Source organism: Somniosus microcephalus, chromosome 12 (assembly GCF_052327205.1).
Source record: "Somniosus microcephalus isolate GS21.2 chromosome 12, FLI_Smic_1.0, whole genome shotgun sequence".
NCBI lineage: Eukaryota > Metazoa > Chordata > Chondrichthyes > Squaliformes > Somniosidae > Somniosus > Somniosus microcephalus.
Genome location: NC_140998.1, coordinates 125,689,998 through 125,716,409, shown reverse-complemented (window position 1 = coordinate 125,716,409; position 26,412 = coordinate 125,689,998). Strand labels below are relative to the sequence as shown.

Genomic DNA, 26,412 nt, shown 5'->3' with positions numbered 1-26,412 from the left:
ACTGAGATGAGGAGAAACTTCTTCACTCAGAGGGTAGTAAATCTATGGAATTTGCTACCTCAGAGAACTGTGGAAGCTGCGACATTAAATAAATTTAAAATGGAGATAGACAGTTTCCTAGCTGATAAGGGAATTAGGGGTTACGGGGAGAGGGCAGGGAAGTGGAGGTGAGTGTAGGTTCGGATCAGCCATGATCCTATTGAATGGCGGAGCAGGCCCGAGGGGCCGTATGGCCTACTCCTGCTCCTACTTCTTATGTTCTTATGTTATCTGTGACCTAACTGCATATACCTGCCTTTGGCCCATATCCCTGAATACCTTTGGTTAACAATCTCAGATTTAAAATGAACAAATGATGATCTAGCATCAATTGACATTTGCGGAAGAGAGTTCCAAACGTCTACCACCCTTTGTGTGTAGAAGTATTTCCTAATTTCACTCCTGAAAGATCTGGCTCTAATTTTTAGACTATGCCCCCTAGTCCTAGAACCACCAACCAGTGGAAATAGTTTCTCTCTATCTACCCTATCAGTTCCCCTTAATATCCTGAAAACTTCGATCAGATCACCCCTTAACCTTCTAAATTCTAGGGAATACCACCCTAATTTGTGTAATTTTACTTTCTTAAATGTTATTTAGCTGCAGTGTTGCAGTTGGTGCTTTAACTGCTAAAAGCCTTGGCTCAGTACTGACACACTTGCTTCTGAGTCAGAAGGTTGAGGGTTCAATCCCCACTCCAGGACTTGAGCACATTATCTAGACTGATACTCCAGTGCAGAACTGAGGGAGTATCTGTTTCTTTCTTTCCAAAACACAAATATTATTCATAATATCCATACTTAAAATTCCATACTGAAAGAGCTGGATGATCATTATTAAGTTGCTTTTAAAGTGTCAGCTCCCATAGCTCTGGTCTACTGGAGCAGCCGAAGGTAAAACTGACAGATTTTATTTGACTGGGAGGCATGAACACCCATTATTCTGCCTGCCACCTCTCTAACTTCGGCCAATGAAAATGCCGCAGCAGTGACAGCATGACCTGGAAGCATTTTTGGACTTCCCTCTGCTGACACCGGGGCATGATGGCATGACATAATCACATATATGGTACCAGTAATTACATCATTATCTAACACCGGGGCACGATGGCATGACATAATCACATATATGGCACCAGTAATTACATCATTATCTAACACCAGGGCACGATGGCATGACATCATCACATATGCGCCACCAGTAATGACATAATTATCTAACTCATTATTTTGTGCATGTGAAGTGGCCAATTTGTGATGGTCGCTCTGCACGGGTGCTACCACCTGGAAAGCAATTAGTCACCAATTCAGAGGAAAACCGGTGCCATGAGCGCATTGCAAATTTGGGAGAGCTCTCCTGAGACCTGGAGCGTTGTATTTATTGATCAATGAAAGTACAGCAACTTTCAGATAATGCAATCCCACTCATAGAGTAGGTGATGCGGAACAAATTAAATCAGGTTTGATAGTGTATGGTGCATTTTGCCAAAGACTTATTCACCTGAGAATTCATCAGTTATTATGATAGCAATGATAGATTAGAAGGTGAAGTGTACCCGCACAGTTGAAAAGCTTCTTAATCAGTTCCATCTGAGTAAGGGAGTAGGTAACAGGTCGAGATATAATTATTGTTCCATGCTGGCTTCAAGTGTGACAACATTTATTGCAGGGTCACAGTGCTCAATGATCTTTTGAAAAGTATAAAAAAATCCACTTCAACTGTGCAGCTTGAAAGTTTCCTCTCTGTATCTGATTTGAAATTAAACTGTAGTTTTCCTTTATGAATTAATAATTGCAGTTTCGTAGTCAGCCATAGATCTCTCTGGAGTTGGGCTATTTTATGTCAGTCTCTGAAAAATGTGCTGACTTTTAAATGTTATTAAATAAAGGACGGCAGTTCCAACTGAGCTCGTGTTGATATTTTATCACTTCAGTTTGTTTGAGTTTTAAGTTTCTGGATATATCTCCTTTAATTTTCAAGCCTGTGCTCCATGTTGTGCTGACCATGATACTCTTTGAAATTCAGCTGCACTTGAGATATTGGAAATTCTAAGTCATATTTATTGATCGTGTTATTCCTCAGCAATCAGTGACGCATTATTACTCAATAAACCTGCGCTGACAGGTACACAATCATCAATCCTGGAATGTGGATGTCATCACGAATCAATGCTATGGAATGTGTTACCCATCAGCATCTGCTAATGACAGGCAGCAAAAAAGCTTACAAATGAACCTGAATAAAAACATCCCCTGAACTTTGTAGCATATCTATTATCAAAAGAAAAGAAAAGAAACCAGGCGATTTCAAGGCTGTAATCTCGTTCTAAGGTTCAGATGATGATTATAAATTGCTGAACAATGATGATGATTATAAATTGCTGATGTAATCTGACCATCATAATGAGATTAATGCTAGAAATGGCTACCAGGTGTCCAGTATTCTCTTTACATTGTTCTTTAGTCCTGGCACACCCAGCAAAGCACTTCAACTTTAAATATCTTTGGAGCCGATTCAAAAAAGTTAACAAGAAGAATATGCTCCATGAATACTTTTAAACAAATTCCAATGAGTGCTGCGTTAATATAGCTTTGAAATAAAACCTTACTGTATATAGCAATTTCATTACAGTGGATTATTGAGACATGATTCAACATTGGGCCAGTAATTCCTGTCCCAACGTGTGAGTACGGACGGGGTACTCACGCGTGGGCCTGGAGGAATTGCCGATTTTCAGCATGCACAGCGCATGCGGGGAAAACCAGCATTTCCTCTCCTCTGACCCGGGGTTAAGAGGTGGAACGCGTGCGAGGTTTCAGGTAGTACGTGCGCGCTGAGCTTCCCTTTTTTTTGAAGAGTTGCCCGTGGGGAAAAGACTCCGGTTTTTACGCGTGAAAAAAGCAGCCGTAAGTACTTACTTTTAACAGGTAAGTGGTCTATTAAGTAAAATTAGAAATTTTTTCCACAGGTTCATTATTTTTGAAGACTTTGCAGTAAGGTAAGTGTATTTTTAGCCCCGATTTTTTATATAATTTTTTTCAAAATTTAAAATTATTGTTTAAAATAGTTTTTTTACAGTTACTTATAGTTCATTTAAGTAGTGCGATTGTTTTTTTAAATTTTCTTTCAAGTTTAAGTAGTGTTTTGGGGCCAGGAGTTTTCATGAGTTTGGCAGTTCTTACTATCAAACTCATGAATGAACTTTTGCAACCTCCCATTGGTTGCCCAATGCTCACGTGATCCCAGCTGGCTCATCGCACTAAGTACGCCGCTGGGTCACGCACGCACAGCGCGGCAGGACCTGAAGCGGGCCAATGACAGGAAATGCAATGCGGGCCAGGATTGAAATGTCAGCGCGCCGGGTAAGTGCACATCGGGGGCTTGCACGCGCGGCAAGCCCCCGAACCTAATTTCTGGGCCATTGTATTACATACAAAAATACACATTTATGATTAGTACAAGGACAGATTCAGAACTTCAGTGTGTTTGTAGCAGCCTGCTGTTTTTATTCCTATGCTATTGATGTTGCAAATGCTTTGATTTCAGTTGGATGGGTTCTAAATATGGTTAAATGTCTTCCTGAATACAACTTGTTCCAATCTAAATATCGGTTTGTAGCAGTGATGGGAATAATCTATGTTGTTGGAAATGTCAGCATCTGTTTACTGGTGCACAGTGTTTCAGTCAGGAGTGTGATGGAATATTCTCCACTTGTCTGGATGAGTGCAGCTCCAACAACACTCAAGAAGCTCGACACCATCCAGGACAAAGCAGCCCGCTTGATTGGCACCCCATCCACCACATTAAACGTTCACTCCCTCCACCACCGGCGCACCATGGCTGCAGAGTGTACCATCTACAAGATGCACTGCAGCAACTCGCCAAGGCTTCTTCGGCAGCACCTCCCAAACCCGCGACCTCTTCCACCTAGAAGGACAAGGGCAGCAGACGCATGGGAACACCACCACCTCCAAGTTCGCCTCCAAGTCACACGCCATCCTGACATAGAAGTATATCGGCCAATCCTTCATTGTCGCTGGGTCAAAATCCTGAAACTCCCTACCTAACAGCACTGTGAGAGTACCTTCACCACACGGACTGCAGCGGTTCAAGAAGGCGGCTCATCAGCACCTTCTCAAGGGCAATTAGGGATGGGCAATAAATGCTGGCCTCGCAGCGACGCCCACATCCCATAAACAAATTAAAAACAAATCTTTTCTTGGTTAAACTGGATTGTTGATGTCCAAACTGAAGCTTCTCTATTATACATTTTATGTTAACCACTGTGTTCTGGTGAAAGGTCGTTGTCCTGAAACGTTAACTCTGTTTCTCTCTTCTCTTAAGGGCAATCAGGGATGGGCAATGGCCTGGAATTTGTGTTCCTAATGACGGCGAACTGGCAGCGTTCGCCGTCATTCCGTCTTTGAAACTGACCGCAACTTCGGGATTTGGTGCAGGTGCAGGCGAAAATCCTGAAGTTGCGGTCAGCCATTCACTGCTCCTCCACAGGCTGCGTTGTGTCCCCCCTCCACTCCACACACAGCCAGTAATCAGTGTAATCACTCAAATCAGGGAAAGTGATGAAAACATCGGCTCTTCCGCAGTAATACCGCTGTTAAATTCCCCACTTAAAGTTAGACCCAAAAAGATTAGGTGGGGGTTTAACAGCATATTGACTGCTAAACAAGGGCTATGGGCCTGGAAAACAAATTTTAATTTTGTGCAGTGTGAAATTTATTCATTTTAATAAAAAATAAAAATTTTAAGAAACTTAAAAAAAAAAATTTTTTTTTAAAGTTTGTTCATCTTTATTTCAGGTTTCCCTTTGCCCCATGTGAGAGCCCCAATCTTTGTTTTGCTCTCTCTGACATTTTTAAAAAGTTAGAATTTTAAGAGCTTACCCTGGTTCGCTGCCTGTGAGAATTCTGCATTTTGATTGGCTGCTGAGACAGCTTGTTGATGTCACAGCAGCTATTCACTTTGGGATTCCCACTGTACTATGTTGATTTGAATTGAACGTTGGAAAACCCGAAGTTTTCGACACAGAGACCGTGAGATCTTCGTGCGAAGCTTACTTTGGAGCCAGCGACGAACGCCTTCGATTTGCCACTGACCGCAAATTCCGGGCCTATACATTCAGAATGCTCACAAATGCAGTGAGATAAATGTTGTAATCCTCAGTGATTAGAGAAAATATGGTGTTGCCCTTTGGAGCACCAGGACAAACTTTTACCTTGAATTCAGACAGAAGATAATTTTTTTTGGCATTCTGAATAAGTTATACATTGATTTAGCTCAAAGCAGCTTGCAAGATCTAGCTAAACAACGTGACTACAACACTGGAAACTCACCCCATGCAGACAAGAATGCATCCTAGCAGCATAATGATTGACAGTTCAAAAGTGGCTTTGTAAAATTTAAGAATTTAAATAACAAACAAAACAGAATGGCTGTTAAGACTCCAGTCATTATAATAGAATGCAATGACTGTCATGGCTACATAGGCCTCTAGAACTAGGGAGCATAGTTTCAGAATAAGGGGTCGCCCATTTAAAATGGAGATGAGGAGGAATTTCTTCTCTCAGAGGGTCGTGAATCTTTGGAATTCTCTACCCCAGAGAGCTGTGGAGGCTGGGTCATTGAATATATTCAAGGCGGAGATGGACAGATATTTGAACGATAAGGGAGTCAAAGGTTATGGGGAGTGACATGAATCTTGTCATTCATGTGGCAATGACTTATGAAATAATACTGGGCGGCCTGCTGGTGGCGCTGTCCAGGGAGAGTATAAATACTCGGGCATGGGCCCAGCTTGCTCAGGACATTCTTTAACAGGAACTAGTGAAGGACATAACTAGACCTCCATGTTGTAAAACAGTTGATTAAAGCTTTGTTTAACGCTTAGACCAAGTGCCTAGTAGTTTTCTTACATCAGGGAGCGGGCGGGAAAGTGGAGTTGAGCCCAAGACCAGATCAGCCATGATCTTATCGAATGGCGGAGCAGGCTCAAGGGGCCAAATGGCCTACTCTTGCTCCTATTTCTTATGTTCTTATGTAATCCACCAGAGTGCCATGGCTCTATCAGCACATGTATGATTTGATTCGCCTCTCCCACAGACTGTGGGATCGAGAGTTTAAGTCGCCGACTTAAGCTTCTGAAAACAAACAAACAAAATTGAAGCCCAACTTTCGAGTTAATCAGTATCCCAATATTCAGCAGTTCCAAATAGTTGTTTATGGAATTGAATCTCATGGAACTAATTTAGTGAACTAGAATCTGGTTGGAATTGCCTAGTTACTTCAGCCTCAAAGAAGAATCATCATACACCATATATTAGGACAATTCAACATGTGGTTCAAAGTCCGTTTGGGCAAAGCCATCAATATTTTCCAGTCATCTTTGTTTCTCCCCTTTACCCTTGTTCCTTTATTGTAGTCAGCTTAGGGTAACCTGAAATCATACTTTCTCACGAGACAAAGTATCAGCCACTGAAGGAGCTTATATGGAGACCAGAGGAATAATATCCTGCCTTTTAATGTCTGAGCCTGTAAAAGCCAATATATTAATTTGTTTTAAGAAGAAATGTCAGGTAGCTTCCCTTGTGATTCGGTGGGCCAAAGCACCATCTGCTATGCTCCTTAACCATATAAACCATGACGTTCAGCTTTAATTGCTGGTCTTGCCTTGAGTTAGCTGATCTCAACTGGGGCAGTAGTCAGACTAGGAATGTGACAATTGGTTTCAGTGTCCTGTGTTTCAGATGCAAAAAATAAAGTCAGCCAATGCTGATAATTCTCCGTAACCCTGCTTCTGAGGGTTAGAAATGGCTATGACCCTGCACATGATCAAATAGCCTAATGATGCTCACTGACATCTTAAGGAACGGCTACGATGGACATACCAGAGCGATCCTGGCACCTGTGGAACCGTACTTGAGTTAATAGTTCCAGGAGAGCAGGGAGAATAGTGGGATGGAGGAAACAAACAGAAATTTAAGGCAGTTGTGTCTCAAAATATTATCCATTTAACTGTATTATCATTTCTGTAAAATAAATAATGTGAATCATTTTTGTGTTGCATGCCATGTCTTAAAGGCACATTAATCATGTCAAAAGGGCACTCTGACTTCTAAGCAAAACACCATTTGGCCTCTGCTGCATTTTATTCCTGCATGTTTCTCACAAATCTGCCATTTTACTTTATACAGGAAACCTGATGGTATTATGGTCAACATGCCGCACATCGGTATTCAAGTCCGTCACAAACCGTTTCATCAAAAACCTGGCCTGCGCTGGAATCTGTGCAAGTGTTGTTTGTGTGCCTTTCGATATCATCCTGAGTGCCAGCCCACACTGCTGCTGGTGGATCTACACTCTGCTCTTCTGTAAAATTATCAAGTTCCTGCACAAAGTCTTCTGTTCTGTCACTGTTCTCAGCTTTACTGTCATTGCACTGGACAGGTAGGTAGCACCTTATTACTGGACTGCTGTACTTCCCCGTCACACTCACAGTATAAGGCAAAGGAGTCTTAGTAATAATGAATTAATTTGGGCTGAATGGTGAAATTATTGTATAATATAGTCAAAGATCAAATCGATATGTACGGGTAGTTTTCTTTTCTGATAATTATCTATATATAATATAGAGTATCAATAAAACATTAATTTAAAAAAAGTATTCTACTATAGTTACAAACTGGTGTTCCTTATGATCTGTTCTTCATTTTAATTCATAATGATTGTATTTACCATTTATGTGGTTGTTAGCTGCTGTTAAAATGGATGTGGTACTATTAAATGGGTTATTGCTCTGTGATAATTATCTAAAAAATAAATAGAGGATACGTCACGGGCAGCTGTGGCCTGTGGTAAATATCTGTAGAATTGAGGCTGGTCAGATAACTCTCAAGGTATGAAATCATGAGTGAATTGCATTAACGTTGTGAGTGGAAATATTTATTAGCTGTCATGGTGTTAATCAACAGTTGGTTATCATGAAATTAAACTTACAAGAGTTAGTCAGAATTGTTAATTCTTCAGCGTGCTTTTCGTGCATCAACTGTTTGGAGTGCACTGTTATTCAGTGTACTCCTCAACACTGGCAGCTAGTGATGATAAATTAAAATAGGGACCTAAATTGGAAATGCAAATACTTTTATGAACTTAATACTATCGATAATATATTAAAAAATCTTAAACCTGCATGAATTTGCTGGCTACAAAACTGTACTTCCTATTGTTATGTATTGTCACACTTTTGTGTCAGCTTTTACCCCTATAGATTCCTATGTGCCCATTTATAATGGAAACTTCCGATGTAAACTAGTCACAATGTAATTACATCCTCCTGTCAGTGATGGCACCGTAGCCCATCAGTTTTGTGTCTCACAGCTCCTCAGCCTCTCCTGCAGAGAAACTCTTGTGCTTCAACCAACTCTACTTCTTTGCTTCCCAAGTTGTCAAACGTTTTGCTGCCTAACTATAAATAATATAACATCTAAACATTATATAAAAATAAGGACAAAATGCATGACTTTAAAATGGGGACTGAGTTAAATCCTGGTCCGATTATCTCCCACCCTCTAACCCCATTTCACCCGAAGGCTACACTTAATGGGTCTATGTTTGTGTCTCTACCGCCTATTTGCACTTTAAAATGGTGCAAAGGGAAAGCACTGACTTACCGCTTGGACTTTGATGTAGGCGGAAACAAGTGAGAGACGCATTAACATATGCATACTGGGGTTAGATGACCTAGTCACGACATTCAATGCCACTTTTGTCTCGCTAACACCAGTTTTTGCTCCCGCCCACAAACGACGAGCGTTACAATTCAGGAGGCGACTATTTCCAGCAATATTTAAAGGGATCCTCAGCCGCTCTCGGGTACAAGAATTTGGGCAACATTTTGCTTGTGTTACAGAGTACATTATTTGCTGCTCAGACAATTTAAAAGTGCTTGTAGTGGCTATGGACACTCTGAATTCTTAAGGGGCTTCTGGCATTGTACTTTTTTGTTATTGGGGTTGTTCTGCCAATTCCACTCTGGCAAGAAGACACAGAGTGGGAGCAGCAGCGGAGGAAGGAGCAAATAGACCTGCAGCTGGCTGGAGACCAAATAAAAGGAGGAATGGCTGCAGGAAACCTTATCCTCCCAACAGAGTTTGTTGGCCCAGAACAACATACCTGCAGGTCTCTCAGGAGCATTGCATAAGGAGGCTTTGCTTCTTTAGGGCGGTTATGACAGAGTTGTGTAGCCTCCCTAAAGACAGCTAGCACAGTACTGCCGTTTGCAGTCAAGGTCATTCCAGCCATGGACATCTTTGCTTCCAGCTCCTTCCATGTTGCCACAGGAGATATCCGTAACATCAGTCAGTCCGCAGACCGTGCCTTCAACAGACAGGTGACTGATGCCTTGCCTGATAGAACAAACACTATTGTCACTTTTCCCATGAAAAACCAGAAGCATCAGGATAGGGATCTGGGGTTTGCACAGATTGTAAGATTCCCCCAAGTCCAGCGTCTCATTGCCTGCACCCCCAATGCTCTGTAGGCTTCTTCACTTGACCCCACTGTCTTCATGAATTGCAAGGGCCTCCATTCCATTAATGTGCAACTGGTGTGTGATCACCAGCAGTGCACCATGCAGGTCTGTGCCCATTTTCCTTGAAGCTGCCTTGGGATATTTTTTATATTGCAACAATCCTCCATCCTCCCCACCACCACCCCACCCCCACCAACCACCCCGCCCCCCCCGCCCAATTTCTGCCCCTTCAAAACAAGTGAGAGATGGCTGCTGAGGGACAAGGGCCTGGACACTTGGCTGATGACACCTCCCATGGTCAACAGCTGAACTGTGCTACAATTAGATCCATGGGTCAACCAGAGCCCCCAACAAGCAGAGAATTGGAGCTCTCCAGCAATGATTCCAATATCTTGACAGGTCTGGTGCTGTCCTCTAATACAGCCCACAGAGTGTCCGCATGCTAGTAATGTTCTGTATGAGAACATAAGAACATAAGAAATAGGAGCAGGAGTAGCCATTCGGCCCTTTGAGCCTGCTCTGCCATTCAATGAAATCATGGCTGATCATCTGCCTCAACTCCATTCACCGGCTCTATTGCCATATCCCTTGATGCCCTTACTAGTCAGAAATCTATCGACTTCCGTTTTGAATATACCCAATTTCTGAGCCTCCACAGCCCTCTGGGGTAGAGAATTCCAAAGATTCATCACCCTCTGTGTGAAGAAATTTCTTCTCATCTCAGTCCTGAATGGCCGACCCTTTATCCTGAGGCTGTGGCCCCTGGTTCTAGACTCCCCAAGCTGCATAACTTTGCTCGGCAACGAGGACAACACATGGAGCCATCATTGGATGAGAACCTTCAGCATGATGAAGGTGAGGACACTGGATGATGCTGTGGAAGTGGGAGGGCTCTAACAGTTGCCTGCAGCCAGAGCTCTTTGGCAGCAGTTCATTGAAGAGTGCTTCAGCTGAACAATTCCTGCTCCTGTGCATCAACAGTCATGTCCAACATCTCTCTTAGTCCTTCAAGTAAACTGCACCAGCCCAAAGATCGTCCTTTCCACCTCCACTTGCTCCTGCTCACTTGTGCTCAGTGAATCATTAAGTGCAGACCCCTCGAACTCACCCGGTACTATGCCGGGTACCGTTTCTACATTGGTCCTTGGAAGCATCAGAGTGAGTGACAGTGTACCTTCTGGAGGATTCTGTTCAGTATGTGTAACTGCAAGGCCCAACTCATCTGATGGACCTAAAACAAGGGAGAGAGACACAGGTTAGCATGTAGTGGCAAGGAGAAGCGGTAGCAGATGAATGTCAATGCAAAACACCACCAGGTTGTCATGCTGAGTGTGTGATTGTGTGAGTGAGAGTTAAGTAGAAAGAGAAAAGGAAGGGAAGATGACAAACACCCTGTTGTGCTTGGCATCCAGCCTGGCCATCATTGATCGTGCGGGCCCTCTCTCTGCCAATAATGTTGATGACTGCTTCTTCCATTGGTGTCAGTGTCTGTAGAGTGGTAGGACCTCCTCTTGTTCTGGTACTCTGCCTCCTGTTTTACGACAGCTTTTCCTGCAAGAAGAGTGGAAGTGGGTTAATATGTGCCCTGTTTAAGGGTTTTCAACCTTTATGAGGCAGCTTACAATAATGTACATGATGACAGGAATAAGTGTGGTCAAGAGAGAGAAGTATTTGCGAGGGCAGTAGCAGGTTTTGAGTGTGAGTGCAAGCAGAAAGGATGTGCAGATGAAAGCGTTTCCGATTTGAGGAGAGCCATAGGAAGCGTGGAAGGGAAGGATTGATGGTGCTGAGGCTAAACTGAGTCCTGTAGGGCTGTATAGAGAGTATGAGGGATGTTGGATCATTATATTTTTCCCGCACTGGAGTCAGGTCCTGGGAACAATGGTGGTGGCATTGACATTTCCTGCCACCACTCTCTATGCCTGTTGACTGATTTTCCTTGGCACCTGTTACCCATTGGAGAGGCAGAGGACCTCCTCCCTGCTGCTCATTTGATCATTCAGCATGCCTACCACTGCATTAGAGAATCTGGAGGCCCTGGTGAAAGTCACTTTGCCCGCTGCAGTGCAATCTTGCTGCTCGCTATCCACCTTTATGCAAAGCACCTCCCCTTTAAGGGGCTGCAGGATGTCTTTAAATAGCAGGCGCGCTGCCGGATTTCCTGCCCTCGCAATCAGTGTGCTGTCTATGGGGAGTACGTTTTACGCTGGCAGCTTGTCAATTTAATTTACGTGCCATTTCCCACACAGATTAGGCTTGTGTGGAGCATAAGCACTGGCATAGACCAGTTTAAATTTTTTTAAAAAATTCATTGATGGGATGTGGGCGTCGCTGGCTAGGCCAGCATTTAGTGTCCATCTCTAATTGCCCTTGAGAAGATGGTGGTGAGCCGCCTTCTTGAACCGCTGCAGTCCATATGGTGTAGGTACACCCACAATGCTGTTAGGAAGGGAGTTCCAGGATTTTGGCCCAGCGACAGTGAAGGAACGGCGATACAGTTCCAAGTCAGGATGATGTGTGGCTTGGAGGGGAACTTGTAGGTGGTGATGTTCCCATGCGTCTGCTGCCCTTGTCCTTCTAAGTGGTAGAGGTCGCGGGTTTGGAAGGTGCTGTTGAAGGAGCTTTGGCGAGTTGCTGCAGTGCATCTTGTAGATGGTACACACTGCAGCCACAGTGCGCCGGTGGTGGAGGGAGTGAATGTTGAAGGTGGTGGATGGAGTGCCAATCAAGCGGGCTGCTTTATCCTGAATGGTGTCGAGCTTCTTGAGTGTTGTTGGAGCTGCACTCATCCAGGCAAGTGGAGAGTATTCCATCACACTCCTGAATTGTGTCTTGTAGATGGTGGAAAGGCTTTGGGGAGTCAGGAGGTGAGACACTCGCCACAGAATTCCCAGTCTCTGGCCTGCTCTTGTAGCCACAGTATTTATATGGCTGGTCCAGTTCAGTTTCTGATCAATTGTAACCCCCAGGATGTTGATAGTGGGGGATTCAGCGATGGTAATGTCATTGAATGTCAAGGGGAGATGGTTAGAGTCTCGCTTGTTGGAGATGGTCATTGCCTGGCACTGCTGGAGTCGTACTGCCAGACTTGGGCCCTGACAATAAATCCCCAAAAAACCAAAGTCCTTGTGTTCCAGCAAAGATCCAAACATCAGGGACCCAAAATAAATTTCACAGTAGGAACAACCAAAATTGAACAAACCACTAACTACACATACTTGGGCTTAAAAATCAGTTCTACGGGAAACTTCAAACTGGCTGTGAATGAACTGAAAGAGAAAGCAAGAAGGGCTTTCTATGCCATCAAAAAATCAATCCAAATAGAAATCCCAATTAGCATTTGGCTCAAAATTTTCAAATCAGTAATTGAACCAATTGCACTCTATGGCAGTGAGGTATGGGGACCGCTAACTCAACAAGAATTTGCAAAATGGGACAAACACCCAATTGAGATCCTACATGCAGAATTCTGTAAAAGTATCCTCCGGACTCAAAGGAAAACAGTAAACAATGCATGCAGGGCGGAACTAGGCCAATATCCATTAATAATCACTATCCAAAAAAGAGCCACCAAATTTTGGAATCACCTACAAATGAGCAATCCCCAATGCTATCACTACGACGCCCTGAAATGCCAAGAGCTGACCATAAAGAAGAATACCCTCAGTCAACTAGTCCTGGGACTCAGTGAAGTAACTACTAACAATACTAACAATAACCAGCCCCAGGACAGTGACAGGGTAACACAAAGAATTCGACCCAACACAATCGTCGCTAAGCAAAAGGAAAAATATCTGACATATTGGGCAGAAACAACAAAAACCCAAAGCAAACTCAATTGCTACTTGGCCCTAAACAGACAATACAACATAGCTGATTACCTGACCATGGTAAAGGATAACAAACTGAGAAGAACCTTGACAAGGTACAGACTTAGCGAACATAGCCTAGCGATCGAAAAAAGGCAGACACAGGCAGACCAGGCTGCCAAGAGAGGACAGGATATGCTCGCACTGCAGTCAGGGAGTGGTGGAGACAGAGATGCACTTCCTCACAGCTTGTGGAAAATATCAGGGCATCAGGGAGAATTTCTACCAAAAATTCTCACAAATATGCCCTGATTTCAGAAATCTGAATGACAACCAAAAACTCCCATTCCTACTGGGAGAGGAGAGAAGCTGTATAACACTGGCGGCACGCTATGTTACAGCTTGCCATGAACAGAGAGCCAACCAGTAAACTAAGAAAAGAATATATATAAACAATGCGAATGTATATTTATACGCTCAGGGATATACCTGTTTATACACTGTATGAATAGAACTGCGTTTATGTGGTAAACCATAAATGTATTTTGATGCTTTGGCAACATAAGATGTAACTTATCATGCCAATAAAGCGATTTGAATTGTGAATTGTGAATTGTGTGGTGCGAATGTTACTTGCCACTTGTCAGCCCAAGTCTGAATGTTGTCCAGGTCTTGCTGCATATGGACACGGACTGCGTCAGTATCTGACGAGTCTCGAATGGTGCTGAACAGTGTGCAATCATCAGCGAACATCCCCACTTCTGACCTTATGATGGAGGGAAGGTCATTGATGAAACAGCTGAAGATGGTTGGGCCTAGGACACTGCCCTGAGGAACTCCTGCAGTGATGTCATGTGATTGAGATGAATGACCTCCAACAACCACAGCCAACTTCCTTTGTGCTAGGTATGATTCCAACCAATGGAGAGTTTTCCCCTTGATTCCCATTGACTTCAGTTTTGCTAGGGCTCCTTGATGCCACACTCAATCAAATGCTGCCTTGATGTCAAGGGCAGTCACTCTCACCTCACCTCTTGAGTTCAGCTCTTTTGTCCATGTTTGGACCAAGGCTGTAATGAGGTCAGGAGCTGAGTGGCCCTGGCGGAACCCAAACTGGGCGTCAGTTAGCAGGTTATTGCTGAGTAAGTGCCGCTTGATAGCACTGTCAACAACACCTTCCATCACTTTGCTGATGATTGAGAGTAGACTGATGGGACGGTAATTGGCCGGGTCGGATTTGTCCTGCTTTTTGTAGACAGGGAATACTTGGGCAATTTTCCACATTGTCGGGTAGATGCCAGTACTGTAGCTGTACTGGAACAGCTTGGCTAGGGACGCAGCTAGTTCTGGAGCACAAGTCTTCAGTACTATTGCCGGAATGTTGTCAGGGCCCATAGCTTTTGCAGTATCCAGTGTCTTCAGCCGTTTCTTGACATCACATGGAGTGAATTGAATGGGCTGAAGACTGGCATCTGTGATGCTGGGGACCTCGGGAGGAGGCCGAGATGGTTCATCCACTCGGCACTTCTGGCTGAAGATAGTTGCAAATGCTTCAGCCTTGTCTTTTGCACTCACGTGCTGGGCTCCACCATCATTGAGGATGGGGATATTTTTGGAGCCTCCTCCTCCTGTTAACTGTTTAATTGTCTACCACCACTCACGACTGGATGTGGCAGAACTGCAGAGCTTTGATTTGATCCGATGGTTGTGAGATCGCTTAGCTCTGTCTATCGCATGTTGCTTCCGTTGTTTGGCATGCAAGTAGTCCTGTGTTGTAGCCTCACCAGTTTGACACCTCATTTTTCGGTATGCCTGGTGCTGTTCCCGGCATGCTCTCCTGCACTCTTCATTAAACCAGGGTTGATCTCCCGGCTTGATGGTAATGGTAGAGTGAGGGATATGCCGGGCCGTGAGGTTACAGATTGTGGTTGAATACAATTCTGCTGCTGCTGATGGCCCACAGCGCCTCATGGATGCTCAGTTTTGAGTTGCCAGATCTGTTCGAAATCTGTCCCATTTAGCACGGTGGTAGTGCCACACAACACGGTGGAGGGTATCCTCAACATGAAGACGGGACTTCGTCTCCACAAGGACTGTGCGGTGGTCACTTCCACCAATGCTGTCATGGACAGATGCATCTGCAACAGGTAGATTGGTGAGGACGAGATCAAGTAGGTTTTTCCCTCTTGTTGGTTCCCTCACCACCTGTCGCAGACCCAGTCTGGCAGCTATGTCCTTTAGGACTTGGCCAGCTCGGTCAATTGTGGTGCTACCGAGCCACTCTTGGTGATGGACATTGAAGTCCCCCACCCAGATGACATTTTGTGCCCTTGCTACTCTCAGTGCTTCTTCCAATTGGTGTTCAACATGAAGGAGTACTGATTCATCAGCTGAGGGAGGGCGGTAGGTGGTAATTAGCAGGAGGTTTCCTTGCCCATGTTTGACTTGATGCCATGAGACCTCATGGGGTCCTGAGTCAATGTTGAGGACTCCCAGGGCTACTCCCTCCCGACTGTATACCACGGTGCCAAATGGCTTATTTCTGCACTGCAGACTCTATTCCTTTGGGTGGGTGCAACGTAAACCCTGCTCACCGACCACCCAATGTGCGCTCAAAATGAAAACCATCCCCTCTCTCTCGACCCCCTGTCTGCAAAGCCACAGGAAGTCAACTACAGTAGTATGTTACAAAAATAGTGAAATAACAAAGACATAGGAGTCATTTTGAAACTGTAATTTGATTTCAGGTTTCTGCTGCTAGTTCTGGAACTGATCAGACTTAGCTGTCATTGTTTAAAAGAACACAAAAGTCCAGAATGAAAAATGGCCATTTGGCTCATGAGCTTTTATAATCTAGCTCTCCAGTTAGAATATCCAAAGTTTTTTGAACGTCCCTAAGTTTTGCCTCTATTACCTGACCTCAAAAACCAAGCATTTATTAGTTTTTGAGTGAAAAATATAATATCTGTTTGAAAATATTCGTTGATTCAAATTAATGTCTTCTGGTCCTGCTTCCCTTGCTTATTTTGAAGTAATATTCAGAGTTTGCACTGTTGCCTAAATTTCCTGCATCCAGCCCGATGGTGAGATGCTTTGCTCACAACCATTCTTCGCGTTCTCCTGGTGCCCTGGCCAATATTTATCTCTCAGCCAACACCAGCAAAAGAGATTATCTGATCATCATCTCATCGTTGTTTGTGGGATCCTGCTGTGTGCAACTTGGCTGCCATGTTTCCTACAAAACGTCAGTGACTTCACTTCAAAAAAGTACTTCATACCTTTGAGACGTCCTGAGGTTGTGAAAGGCATTATATCTAAATGCCGTTCCTTCTTCCTTTAAACAGGAAATATCATTGAAGTCAATGGATGGAAAATCAGTATGGGCTGGTGGCAGGTTAGGTACCTCATCGCTGGGCCAGACTCTGCAAATTTACCCATAAGTGTATAAATTTAGTATTTTATATATCTCAGTGAGGTTTTCTCTTCACGTTCCCTCCAATTTATAGGGCTTAAGCTTCTCTAATCTTTTCTCATAACTCATCCGCTTTGCACTCAGTGTCAGTCTTATTGCTGTTCTTACCAGTGCTTGTGTCTGTTCCTTTAGCATGGTCACCAGAGCTGAATACAATACTCCGAATAGAGCCTGACCATTGCACTGTAAATGAGGTAAAATTACAGTATCACTCGACCCCCCTCAGTCACATTACTGCCTTGCAAATCCTCCTGGATACCCATTAGTCTTTATGTGGTACTTTCATTTGGTGCTAATCAGAAAAAACAAAATTAGTGAATATTTCTGCAGGTTTTTTTGCAGCTGAATAATTGCTTTGCCATTCTGATGTTCTGTGGAAATATTTTCCACATAGATTTAATTAACTGAAATCAACAGGGGCAGGCAGACAGGTCATTCGGAAAATCGGGGAAATTTCCCAAGTGCTCCTGTGAATGGTTCCATAATGCTGTATTATTGGCGCCACCTATTTTCAGGAGAATCCCGCACCCTATTGGGGGGAGCCAACCTGCTCCTGATTTTCAACCACGCAGGTTCCCGTCATTCTATACTGCCAGCTGCAGTTGTGATAGACGGAGCTGCTCTATAAATGTAAGTTCTTTCTTTAAGTAGAGAGCATGTCATCAGCTACAAATTTCTCCACTGAAAGGGAAAATTGCCTCGAAACTCTTGTTAGCTATCACATGAACAGCACAGATGGCAGTTATTGAGGAGTCCTGTGCCCCTTCTTCTCATTGAGGAAGAATGTGTGGAGGTGTGTGATACAAGGAAGCAATAATAAAAAAATGGAAAATTGGCTTCTCCACAAAGATAAACCATTCTGACTTCATTGTTATTTGAGCCTTTGCATAGAGAATTTGTTGTACTGTTTGCACAATAACTGCTTTCCTCCTTTTTTGTTTGTTTGCATTTGTATGAAAGAATAAATAAAATTAATATTGGATGACACAACTCCCCTAACCCGTAGCAAATAGTGTGTCTGTCTTCACTCCAGAATGAACAGACTTGCATTTTTATAGTGCTTTAATCACATCATTTTGGAGGTCCCAAAGTGATTTATATTCAGTGAGTTTCCTTGAAGTGCGGTCATTGTTGCTCTGTGGGAGAATGTGGAGGTTGTTGTGTGCACAGCAAGGGCCCACAAACAGAAAATGAGATGGACAACCAGCTAATCTGTTTATGGTGGTGATGAATGAGGGCCGACTGTTAACCAGGACACCAGGAGAACTCCCTGCTCTTCAAATAGCGCTGTGGGATCTTAAACAACTACAGGTGGCTCAGTTTTTACATATCTCCTAAAGTGATATGTTAATTTACAGACCTCTGACAGTGCAGCACTCCCTCCCTACTGCACTGAAGTGTCAGCCTAAATTATACACTTATACTGGAGTGGGATTTGAATCCATAACCTTCTGACTCAGAGGTGAGAATGCTACCAATTGGAGTCAAGCTGTGCTATAGCATGCAATTTGCAAAGTGATTGTGGCTTCAGATCAATGCTATCTGCGTAGTGAAACTAATGTTGGAAAGTCACCCAAAGCACAAAAGCAAAAGATGTGGGACCATCTCGAGGCATACGTCTCATGGTGCTTTGCATGGGCTTTGCACCCACTGCATCATAATTGTAGCCTGGTGGGAGTTTTAAGTTTAAGAAGTTCACAGGGGCTAACAGGGAACATTTTGAACTTCATTTTAATGTTAGCTGTTTAAAGTCCTGTTGTAACATGAAAACTACAGTGAGTAGAGTTCTGCACGTACACAAACACCCATGTGGAGAGCTTCATGGTTCTTGGGCACAGAGTAATGAACCAGGAAATGTAACTCTGGCTTACTGGCCCTGCATCAGTCTGTTTATCAGTCTCAGACTGGAAGCCATGGTATGTAACTGCATTCTTAACTGCATTGGGGTTAGGACAACTGTTTTATTAAGTGTGTGCCAGGATTTCTCCTCTTCAAACATCTTCTCGTGATAGTGTTCTGATAAAATAGTATCTTACAAAAAGGGACTGCTGCCAGAACACACAATTACTGACAGTAATGTTTACAGTTTGGGTGACCACTTTGCGGAACACCTCCATTCAGTCCGTAAGGGTGACCCCGAGCTTCCGGTCGCCTGTCACTTTAATTCACCGCTCCATTCCCACTCGGACCTCACCGTCCTTGGCCTCTTGTATTGTTCCATGGAAGCTCAACGTAAACTCGAGGAACAGCACCTCATCTTCTGATTAGGCACTCTGCAGCCTTCCGGACTCAATATCGAGTTCAACAATTTCAGATCATAACCTCGACCCCTATCACATTTTTACTTGTAATTTTTCCACTCTTTTCCCCCCCCCTTTCCTTTTGTTTCTCTCTCACATCTGGCAGCTATCTCTTGCCCTGCCAGTACACTTCACACCTTATCTCAGCCTATTACCATCTCGTCTAGCTTCGAATACCTTGTATTGTCTCTTTCACTCCTTTTGTTTCTTTTACTTCTTTTGTCCGATCGCAGCCCTGCCTTCGATCTATTTTCTTTCCTTTCCAGTTTTGAAGAAGGGTTCGACCCGAAACGTCAACTCAAATTTCTCTCCACGGATGTTGCCTGACCTGCTGAGTTTTTCCAGCATTTTCTGTTGTTATTTTGTAAAAAGGATTTGTTCTTTAGCGCTGAAAGTGTATCTATTTATTTCCATGTCTGCAGCTGTTTGATTTGAAACAATTGCAGGGCTTTAATCCGACAGCTGCTTTACAACATTGTTGCTCCTCTTCACCAGGAGGCGAATGTCAGGTTGCTACGTTTTTTTTGAAAGCTGCAAACAAAGCAACTCAAACTAGGCCACTCCTCGAGTTAAATTAAGTAACATTATTCTATTTATAAAACCTGTAATCAAATCCAAGTGATCCAGCATTGCTTGAGGAGCTGCATTTTTGGCCCACACAGTTACATATTCAGCATGGGAGTCCTTTGATGAATTCTAATTATTGTTTGCAAGTGCTTGAAGGAAATGTCAATGATGAATATATCCTTAGCCTTTGTGGAGTGACACTTACCACTACTGTAGAGTGGTCTGCAAGCGTTTATTCTGGAGGACAAACAGCTCATGCAAAGAAATAATGCCAAATGTTTCTTGTTTTTGAGTTTTTCAGCTTTTAGCAGTGGGTGAAAGTCTGTCAGCATGGTTACTTATTGTAATCTTTGTTAAGAGACATGGGCCTAGAAATTCGTGACTGCCACAAAAAGCTGGCAGTGGGCCGGGTGTTAACGGCCGCCGAAAATGGTGGCGCTGGGAACTAATTAACATTAGCCCAGCGCTTAACTCAATGTGCAACGCTGTCCTGGTGGCGTTGGTCCCAGCAGGAATCCCCAATGTAGCGTGGCCGAAGTATAGTTGCAGCTAGAACAGCCTTCTCTGAAAATGAGGCTGTCATTTCAGAAAGTATTGTCGGCTTCTTAAAGGGGAACTGCCTTCTGAAATGAAAAAATAAAACTCATGTAAAAATAGGCAGTTTTTAGCCTTTGCAGCTCAACTGCCTTCTGAAAACAAAATTAACATTAAAAAGAATTCCCAAATGGGAGTCTTCAGCTCTTAAAGCTGAATTCCCTTCTGCACCTAAAAAAAATAGGAAAAGTGCTTCAGCGCTAACACAAATGGCTCAGCAAGCCAGGGAAGGAGCACCCAGTGTCTCACACACAGCACTCCAGCTTTGTGCAGGGGGTCAACACTGCAAGAAAGGTCCTCCACCCACAGGGGCCAGGAGGCCCTCCAGAAAGAATGATGTGGGACCACATCACTAAGGCCGTCACTGCCAGCAGTGTCACCCCCACTACCTGGCTCCAGTGCCCATAGAAGCTTCATGACCTCAGACAAGTGGTCAAGGTCAGTGAATGCATCTTCAAAAGCCATCTCCTACCAACTGCACCACTAGCCTCACACTTAGAACATAAGAAATAAGAGCAGGAAAAGGCCACTTGGTCCCTCGAGCCTGCTCCGCCATTCAATAAGATCATGGCTGATCTTGGGCTCAAATCCACTTCCCCACCCGCTCCCCATAACCCTTCACTCCCTTATCTTGCAAAGATTTGTCTATCTCCACCTTAAACATATTTAATGACCCAGCCTCCACAGCTCTCTGCGGCAGAGAATTCCATAGATTTACCTCTGAGAGAAGAAATTCCTCCTCATCTCAGTTCTATAAGGGCGACCTTTTATTCTAAAACTGTGCCCCTGCGTTCTAGATTTCCCCACGAGGGGAAACATCCTCTCTGCATCTACCTTGTCGTGCCCCCTCAGTATCATATGTTTCAATAAGATCACCTCTCATTCTTCTAAATTCCAATGAGTATAGGCCCAGCCTGATCAACCTTTCCTCATAAGTCAACCCCCTCATCTCTGGAATTAACCTAGTGAATCGTCTCTGAACTGCCTCCAATGCAAGTATATCCTTCCTTAAATAAGGAGACCAAAACTGTACACAGTACTCGAGGTGTGGTCTCACCAATACCCTGTACAGTTGTAGCAGGACTTCCCTGCTTTTATACTCCAACCCCCTTGCAATAAAGGCCAACATTCCATTTGCCTTTTTGATTACTTGCTGTACCTACATGCTAACCTTTTGTGTTTCATGCACAAGGACTCCCAGGTCCCTCTGAACTGTAGCATTTTGTAATCTCCATTTAAATAATAATTTGCTTTTTTATTTTTCCTGCCAAAGTGTATAATCTCACACTTTCCCACATTATACTCCATCTGCCAAATGTTTGCCCACTCACTTAGCCTGTCTATACCCCTTTGCAGGTTCTTTGAGTCCTCTGCACACCTTGCTTTCCCACCCATCTTTGTATTATCTGCAAACTTGGCTACATTACACTCGGTACCTTCATCCAAGTCATTAATGTAAATTGTAAATAGTTGAGGCCCGAGCACCGATCCCTGTGGCACCCCACTAATTACCTTTTGCCAACCGGAAAATTACCCATTTATCCCGACTCTCTACTTTCTGTTAGTTAGCCAATTCTCTATCCATGCTAATATATTACCTCCAATTCCGTGAGCTCTTATCTTATGCAGTAACCTTTTATGTGGCACCTTATCGAATGACTTCTGGAAATCCAAATACAGCACATCCACTGGTTCACCTTTGTCCACCCTGCTCATTACCTCTTCAAAGAACTCCAGCAAATTTGTTAAACGTGATTTCCCTTTCATAAAACCATGCTGACTCTGCTTGACTGCATTATGATTTTCCAAATGCCCTGCTACTGCTTCCTTAATGAAGGACTCCAGCATTTTCCCAACGACAAATGTTAGGCTAACTAGTTTATAGTTTCCTGCTTTCTGTCTCCCTCCTTTCTTAAATAGGGGTGTTACATTTGCGGTTTTCCAATCCGCTGGGACCTCTCCAGAGTCCAGGGAATTTTGGTATATTGCAACCAATGCATCCACTATCCCTGCAACCACTTCTTTTAAGATCCTGGGATGCAGGCCATCTGGTCCAGGGGACTTGTCATCTTTTAGTCCCATTATTTTACCAAGTACAGGAAACTCTCTTTTAACCGGCACCTAAAAACCCCCCCCAGAAATCTCTGTTAACCGGCAAAATTCAGGTGTAGGTTCAGGTAAGTTTTACTTCATACTAGTGGCAGTTCTTGGATCTGTGGCTGTGTAACTGGGGTTCGTGCACTTGTTGCTAAGCAACAGGGATGCTTGGTTTGTGGCCGGAGTTCCTGCACATGTTGCTAAGCAACAGGGAAGCCTAGATTTGTTGCTGTGTACGGAGCTCTCGTACCTTTTAAACTACACCTCTCTGTAATCCGGACTTTTTGATAAACTGGCACCACGCCGGTCCCGTTGGTGCCGGATAATAAAGAGTTTCCTGTACTATTTCCTTAGTGATAGTGATTGTCTTTAGTTCCCCCCTCCCTGTGGCCCCTTGATTATCCATTATTGGGATGTTATTAGTGTCTTCTACCGTGAAGACAGATACAAAATATTTGTTCAGAGTCTCTGCCATTTCCCCGTTCTCCATTATTAATTCCCCAGTCTCATCCTGTAAGGGACCAATGTTTGCTTTAGCTACCCTCTTCCTTTTTATATACCTGTAGAAGCTCTTACTATCTGTTTTAATGTTTCTTGCCAGTTTACTCTCATAATTGATCTTCTCTCTCTTTATTATTTTTTTAGTCATACTTGCTGGTTTTTAAAAATTTCCCAATCCTCTGGTCTCCCACCAATCTTGGCAACATTGTATGCCTTCGTTTTCAATTTGATACCATCCTTTACTTCCTTAGTTAGCCACGGATGGTGCTCCCTTCTCTTAATATATTCCATGAGAAAGAAAGATTTTTTCGTTGAGAGTTATGAAATATCTCCTTAAATGTCTGCCACTGCATTTCAACTGTCTTACCCTTTAATTTATTTTTCCAGTCCACTTTAGCCAGTTCTGCCCTCATGCCATTGTAATTGCCTTTGTTTAAGATCAGGACATTGGTTTGAGATAATTTCTCACCCTCCAACTGAATTTGAAATTCAACCATGCTATGATCACTCTTTCCTAGAGGCTCCTTTACTATGAGATCATTTATTCATTCTGTCTCATTACACAGTACCAGATCCAAGATAGCCTGCTCTCTGGTCGGTTCTATTACATACTGTTCTAGGAAACCATCCTGGATGCACTCTATGAACTCCTCCTCAAGGCTACTATGACCAATCTGATTTGTCCAAGCAATATGGAGATTAAAATCACCCATGATTATTACCGTACCTTTTTTATAGGCCTCTATTATTTGTTGATTTATACTCTGTCCAACAGTATTGCTATTGTTCGGGGGCCTGTAGACTACGCCCACCAGACTTTTTCCCTTTATTAATTTTTATCTCCACCCAAACCGATTCTACATCTTGATCTTCTGAGCCAATATCACTTCTCACCACTGAGCTGATCCCATCCTTTACCAACAAAGCCATCCCACCTCCCTTTCCTTTCTGTCTATCCTTCTGAATTGTCAAATACCCAGGAATATTCAGTTCCCAGCCCTGATCACCTTGTAACCATGTCTCTGTAATGGCGATCAGATCATACCCATTTGTATCTATTTGTGCCGTCAACTCATCTACCTTGTTATGCTGCGTGCATTCAGATATAGAGCTTTTAACTTTGTCTTTTTACCATTTCTCCTTGTTTTGGCCCCATTTTCTCTTGCACTCTTATTTTTAAACATTCTGTCCCTTCCTGTCACACTCTGGTTATTATTTACCCCGTCTCTACCCTGCTCTATTGCTTTCTCATTATTCATTGACTTTTTAAATTCCCGCTCACCTGGATCCTCCCCCCCACCCCCGACTATTTAGTTTAAAGCCCTCTCTACAGCCCTAGTTTGTCGATTTGCCAGGACTCTAGCCCCCGCATGGTTCAAGTGAAGCCCGTCCAAACGGAATAGCTCCCTCTTATCCCAGTACTGGTGCCAGTGCCCCACAAATCGAAACCCATTTCCCCCACACCAGTCTTTGAGGCACTCGTTCATATCTCTGATCTTATTTACCCTATGCAAATTCGCTCGTGGCTCAGGTAGTAATCCAGAGATTATTACCTTTGCGGTTCTGCTTTTTAATTTAGCCCCTAGCTGCTCATACTCTCTCAGCAGAACCTCTTTCTTTGTCCTATCTATGTCATTGGTGCCTACGTGGACCATGACAACTGGATCCTCCCCCTCCCACTCCAAGTTTCTCTCCAGCCCAGAGGAGATGTCCTTAACCCTGGCACCGAGCAGGCAACACCGCCTTCGGGACTCACACTCTCGGCTGCAGAGAACAGTGTCTATCCCCCTAACTATACTATCCCCTATCACTACAACATTTCTTTTCACTCCCCCCACTTGAATGGTTCCCTGTACCACAGTGTTGTGGTCAGATTGCTCATCCTCCCTGCAGTCCCTGGCTTCGTCCACACACGGAGCAAGAATCTCGTACCTATTGGAGAAGGCCAAGGACAGAGGCTCCTCCATCACTACCTCCTGGATCCCAATACCTGCCTCGCTTGTAGTCACACCCTCTTGTCCCTGACCATGGTCCAAATTGGAAGTAAATACTCTAGTGGGTGTGACTGCTTCCTGGAACTTAGTGTCCAGGTAACGCTCCCCCTCCCTAATGTGTCGCAGTGTCTGAATCTTGGACTCCAGCTCATCAACTCTGAGCCGAAGTTCCTCGAGCAGCCAACATTTGCTGCAGATGAGGTCGCCGTGGGCCTCAATGGTATCCACCAGCTCCCACATGCAACAACAACAACACATTGCCTGGTCTCCCATCTCAATCAATTAATTAATTAGTTAAAAAATTTGAAACACGTATATCTTTTAATCTACACCAAGGCACTTAAATTTAGAAACTCAAGTTTGCAAAAAAAAAAGTGAGAAATATAGAAATACTCACGAACCAATCACTCACCTGCTTTCTGGTGACGTCACACTTTTTACTTACTTACACTCACCGGTCTGTTGTAGCCCCGGCTCACCTGGGCTCCCGCTATGTCTTGTACCGCCGAACACTCGCTCTCCTGGGCTCCCGCTGTGTTTTGTACTGCCGAACTCTCACGCTCTCCTGGGCTCCCGCTGTGTTTTGTACCGCCGAACTCTCGCGCTCCCCTGGGCTCCCGCTGTGTTTTGTACTGTCGAACTCTCACTCTCCTGGGCTCCTGGTGTTTTGTACCGCTGAACTCTCGCACTCTCCTGGGCTCCCACTGTGTTTTGTACTGCTGAGGTCTCGTGCTCTCCTGGGCTCCCGCTGTGTTTTGTACCGCCGAACTCTTGTGCTCTCCTGTGCTCCCGCTGTGTTTTGTACCGCCGCACTCTCGCTCTCCTGGGCTCCTGCTGCGTTTTGTACCGTTGAACTCTTGCTCTCTCCTGGAGTCCCGCTGTTTTGTACCGCCGAACTCTCGCTCACCTGGGTTCCTGCTGTGTTTTGTACCGTCGAACTCTTGCGCTCTCCTGGGCTCCCGCTGTGTTTTGTACTGCCGAACTCTCCCTCTCCTAGGCTCCCGCTGTGTTTTGTACCGCTGAACTCTCACGCTCTCCTGGGCTCCTGCTGTGTTTTGTACCACCGAACTCTTGCGCTCCCCTGGGCTCTCGCTGTGTTTTGTACCGCCGAGGTCTCGCACTCTCCTGGGCTCCCGCTGTGTTTTGTAACTTCGAACTCTCTTGCTCACCTGGGTTCCCGCTGTGTTTTGTACCGTCGAACTCTCGTGCTCTCCTGGGCTCCCGCTGTGTTTTGTACCGCCGAACTTCTCAGTGCCTGACTCCCTCCCGCCCCCCTGCCAATCACTCACCTACCAACAATCTGTACCAAACACGAGGCACACCTCCCATTCCTAGCTCCACCCCACCCCCTTGGAGGAGACAATGCAGGCCAATCTTGGCAGGGGCATGGCTGAGCCCTTGGCCAGGGGCAGGGCTGAAAGGATACAAGATGCTGGTATCCTCGTACGTTATCCTCCTTCTCGCATGCACCTTTTGCTTTCCCACTCTCCCTCAC

At 44.3% G+C, this 26,412-nt stretch overlaps 1 protein-coding gene across 1 annotated transcript in view; it reads left to right on the top strand.

The window, feature by feature from the left end:
* The window catches only part of gpr176 (G protein-coupled receptor 176), a 60,760-nt gene that overhangs the window by 16,506 nt on the left and 17,842 nt on the right, over positions 1–26,412 (top strand). The window contains exon 2 of the mRNA XM_086003507.1: positions 7,248–7,500. Coding sequence (XP_085859633.1) covers positions 7,248–7,500 — 253 coding nt within the window. The remainder of the gene's footprint in view (positions 1–7,247; positions 7,501–26,412) is intronic.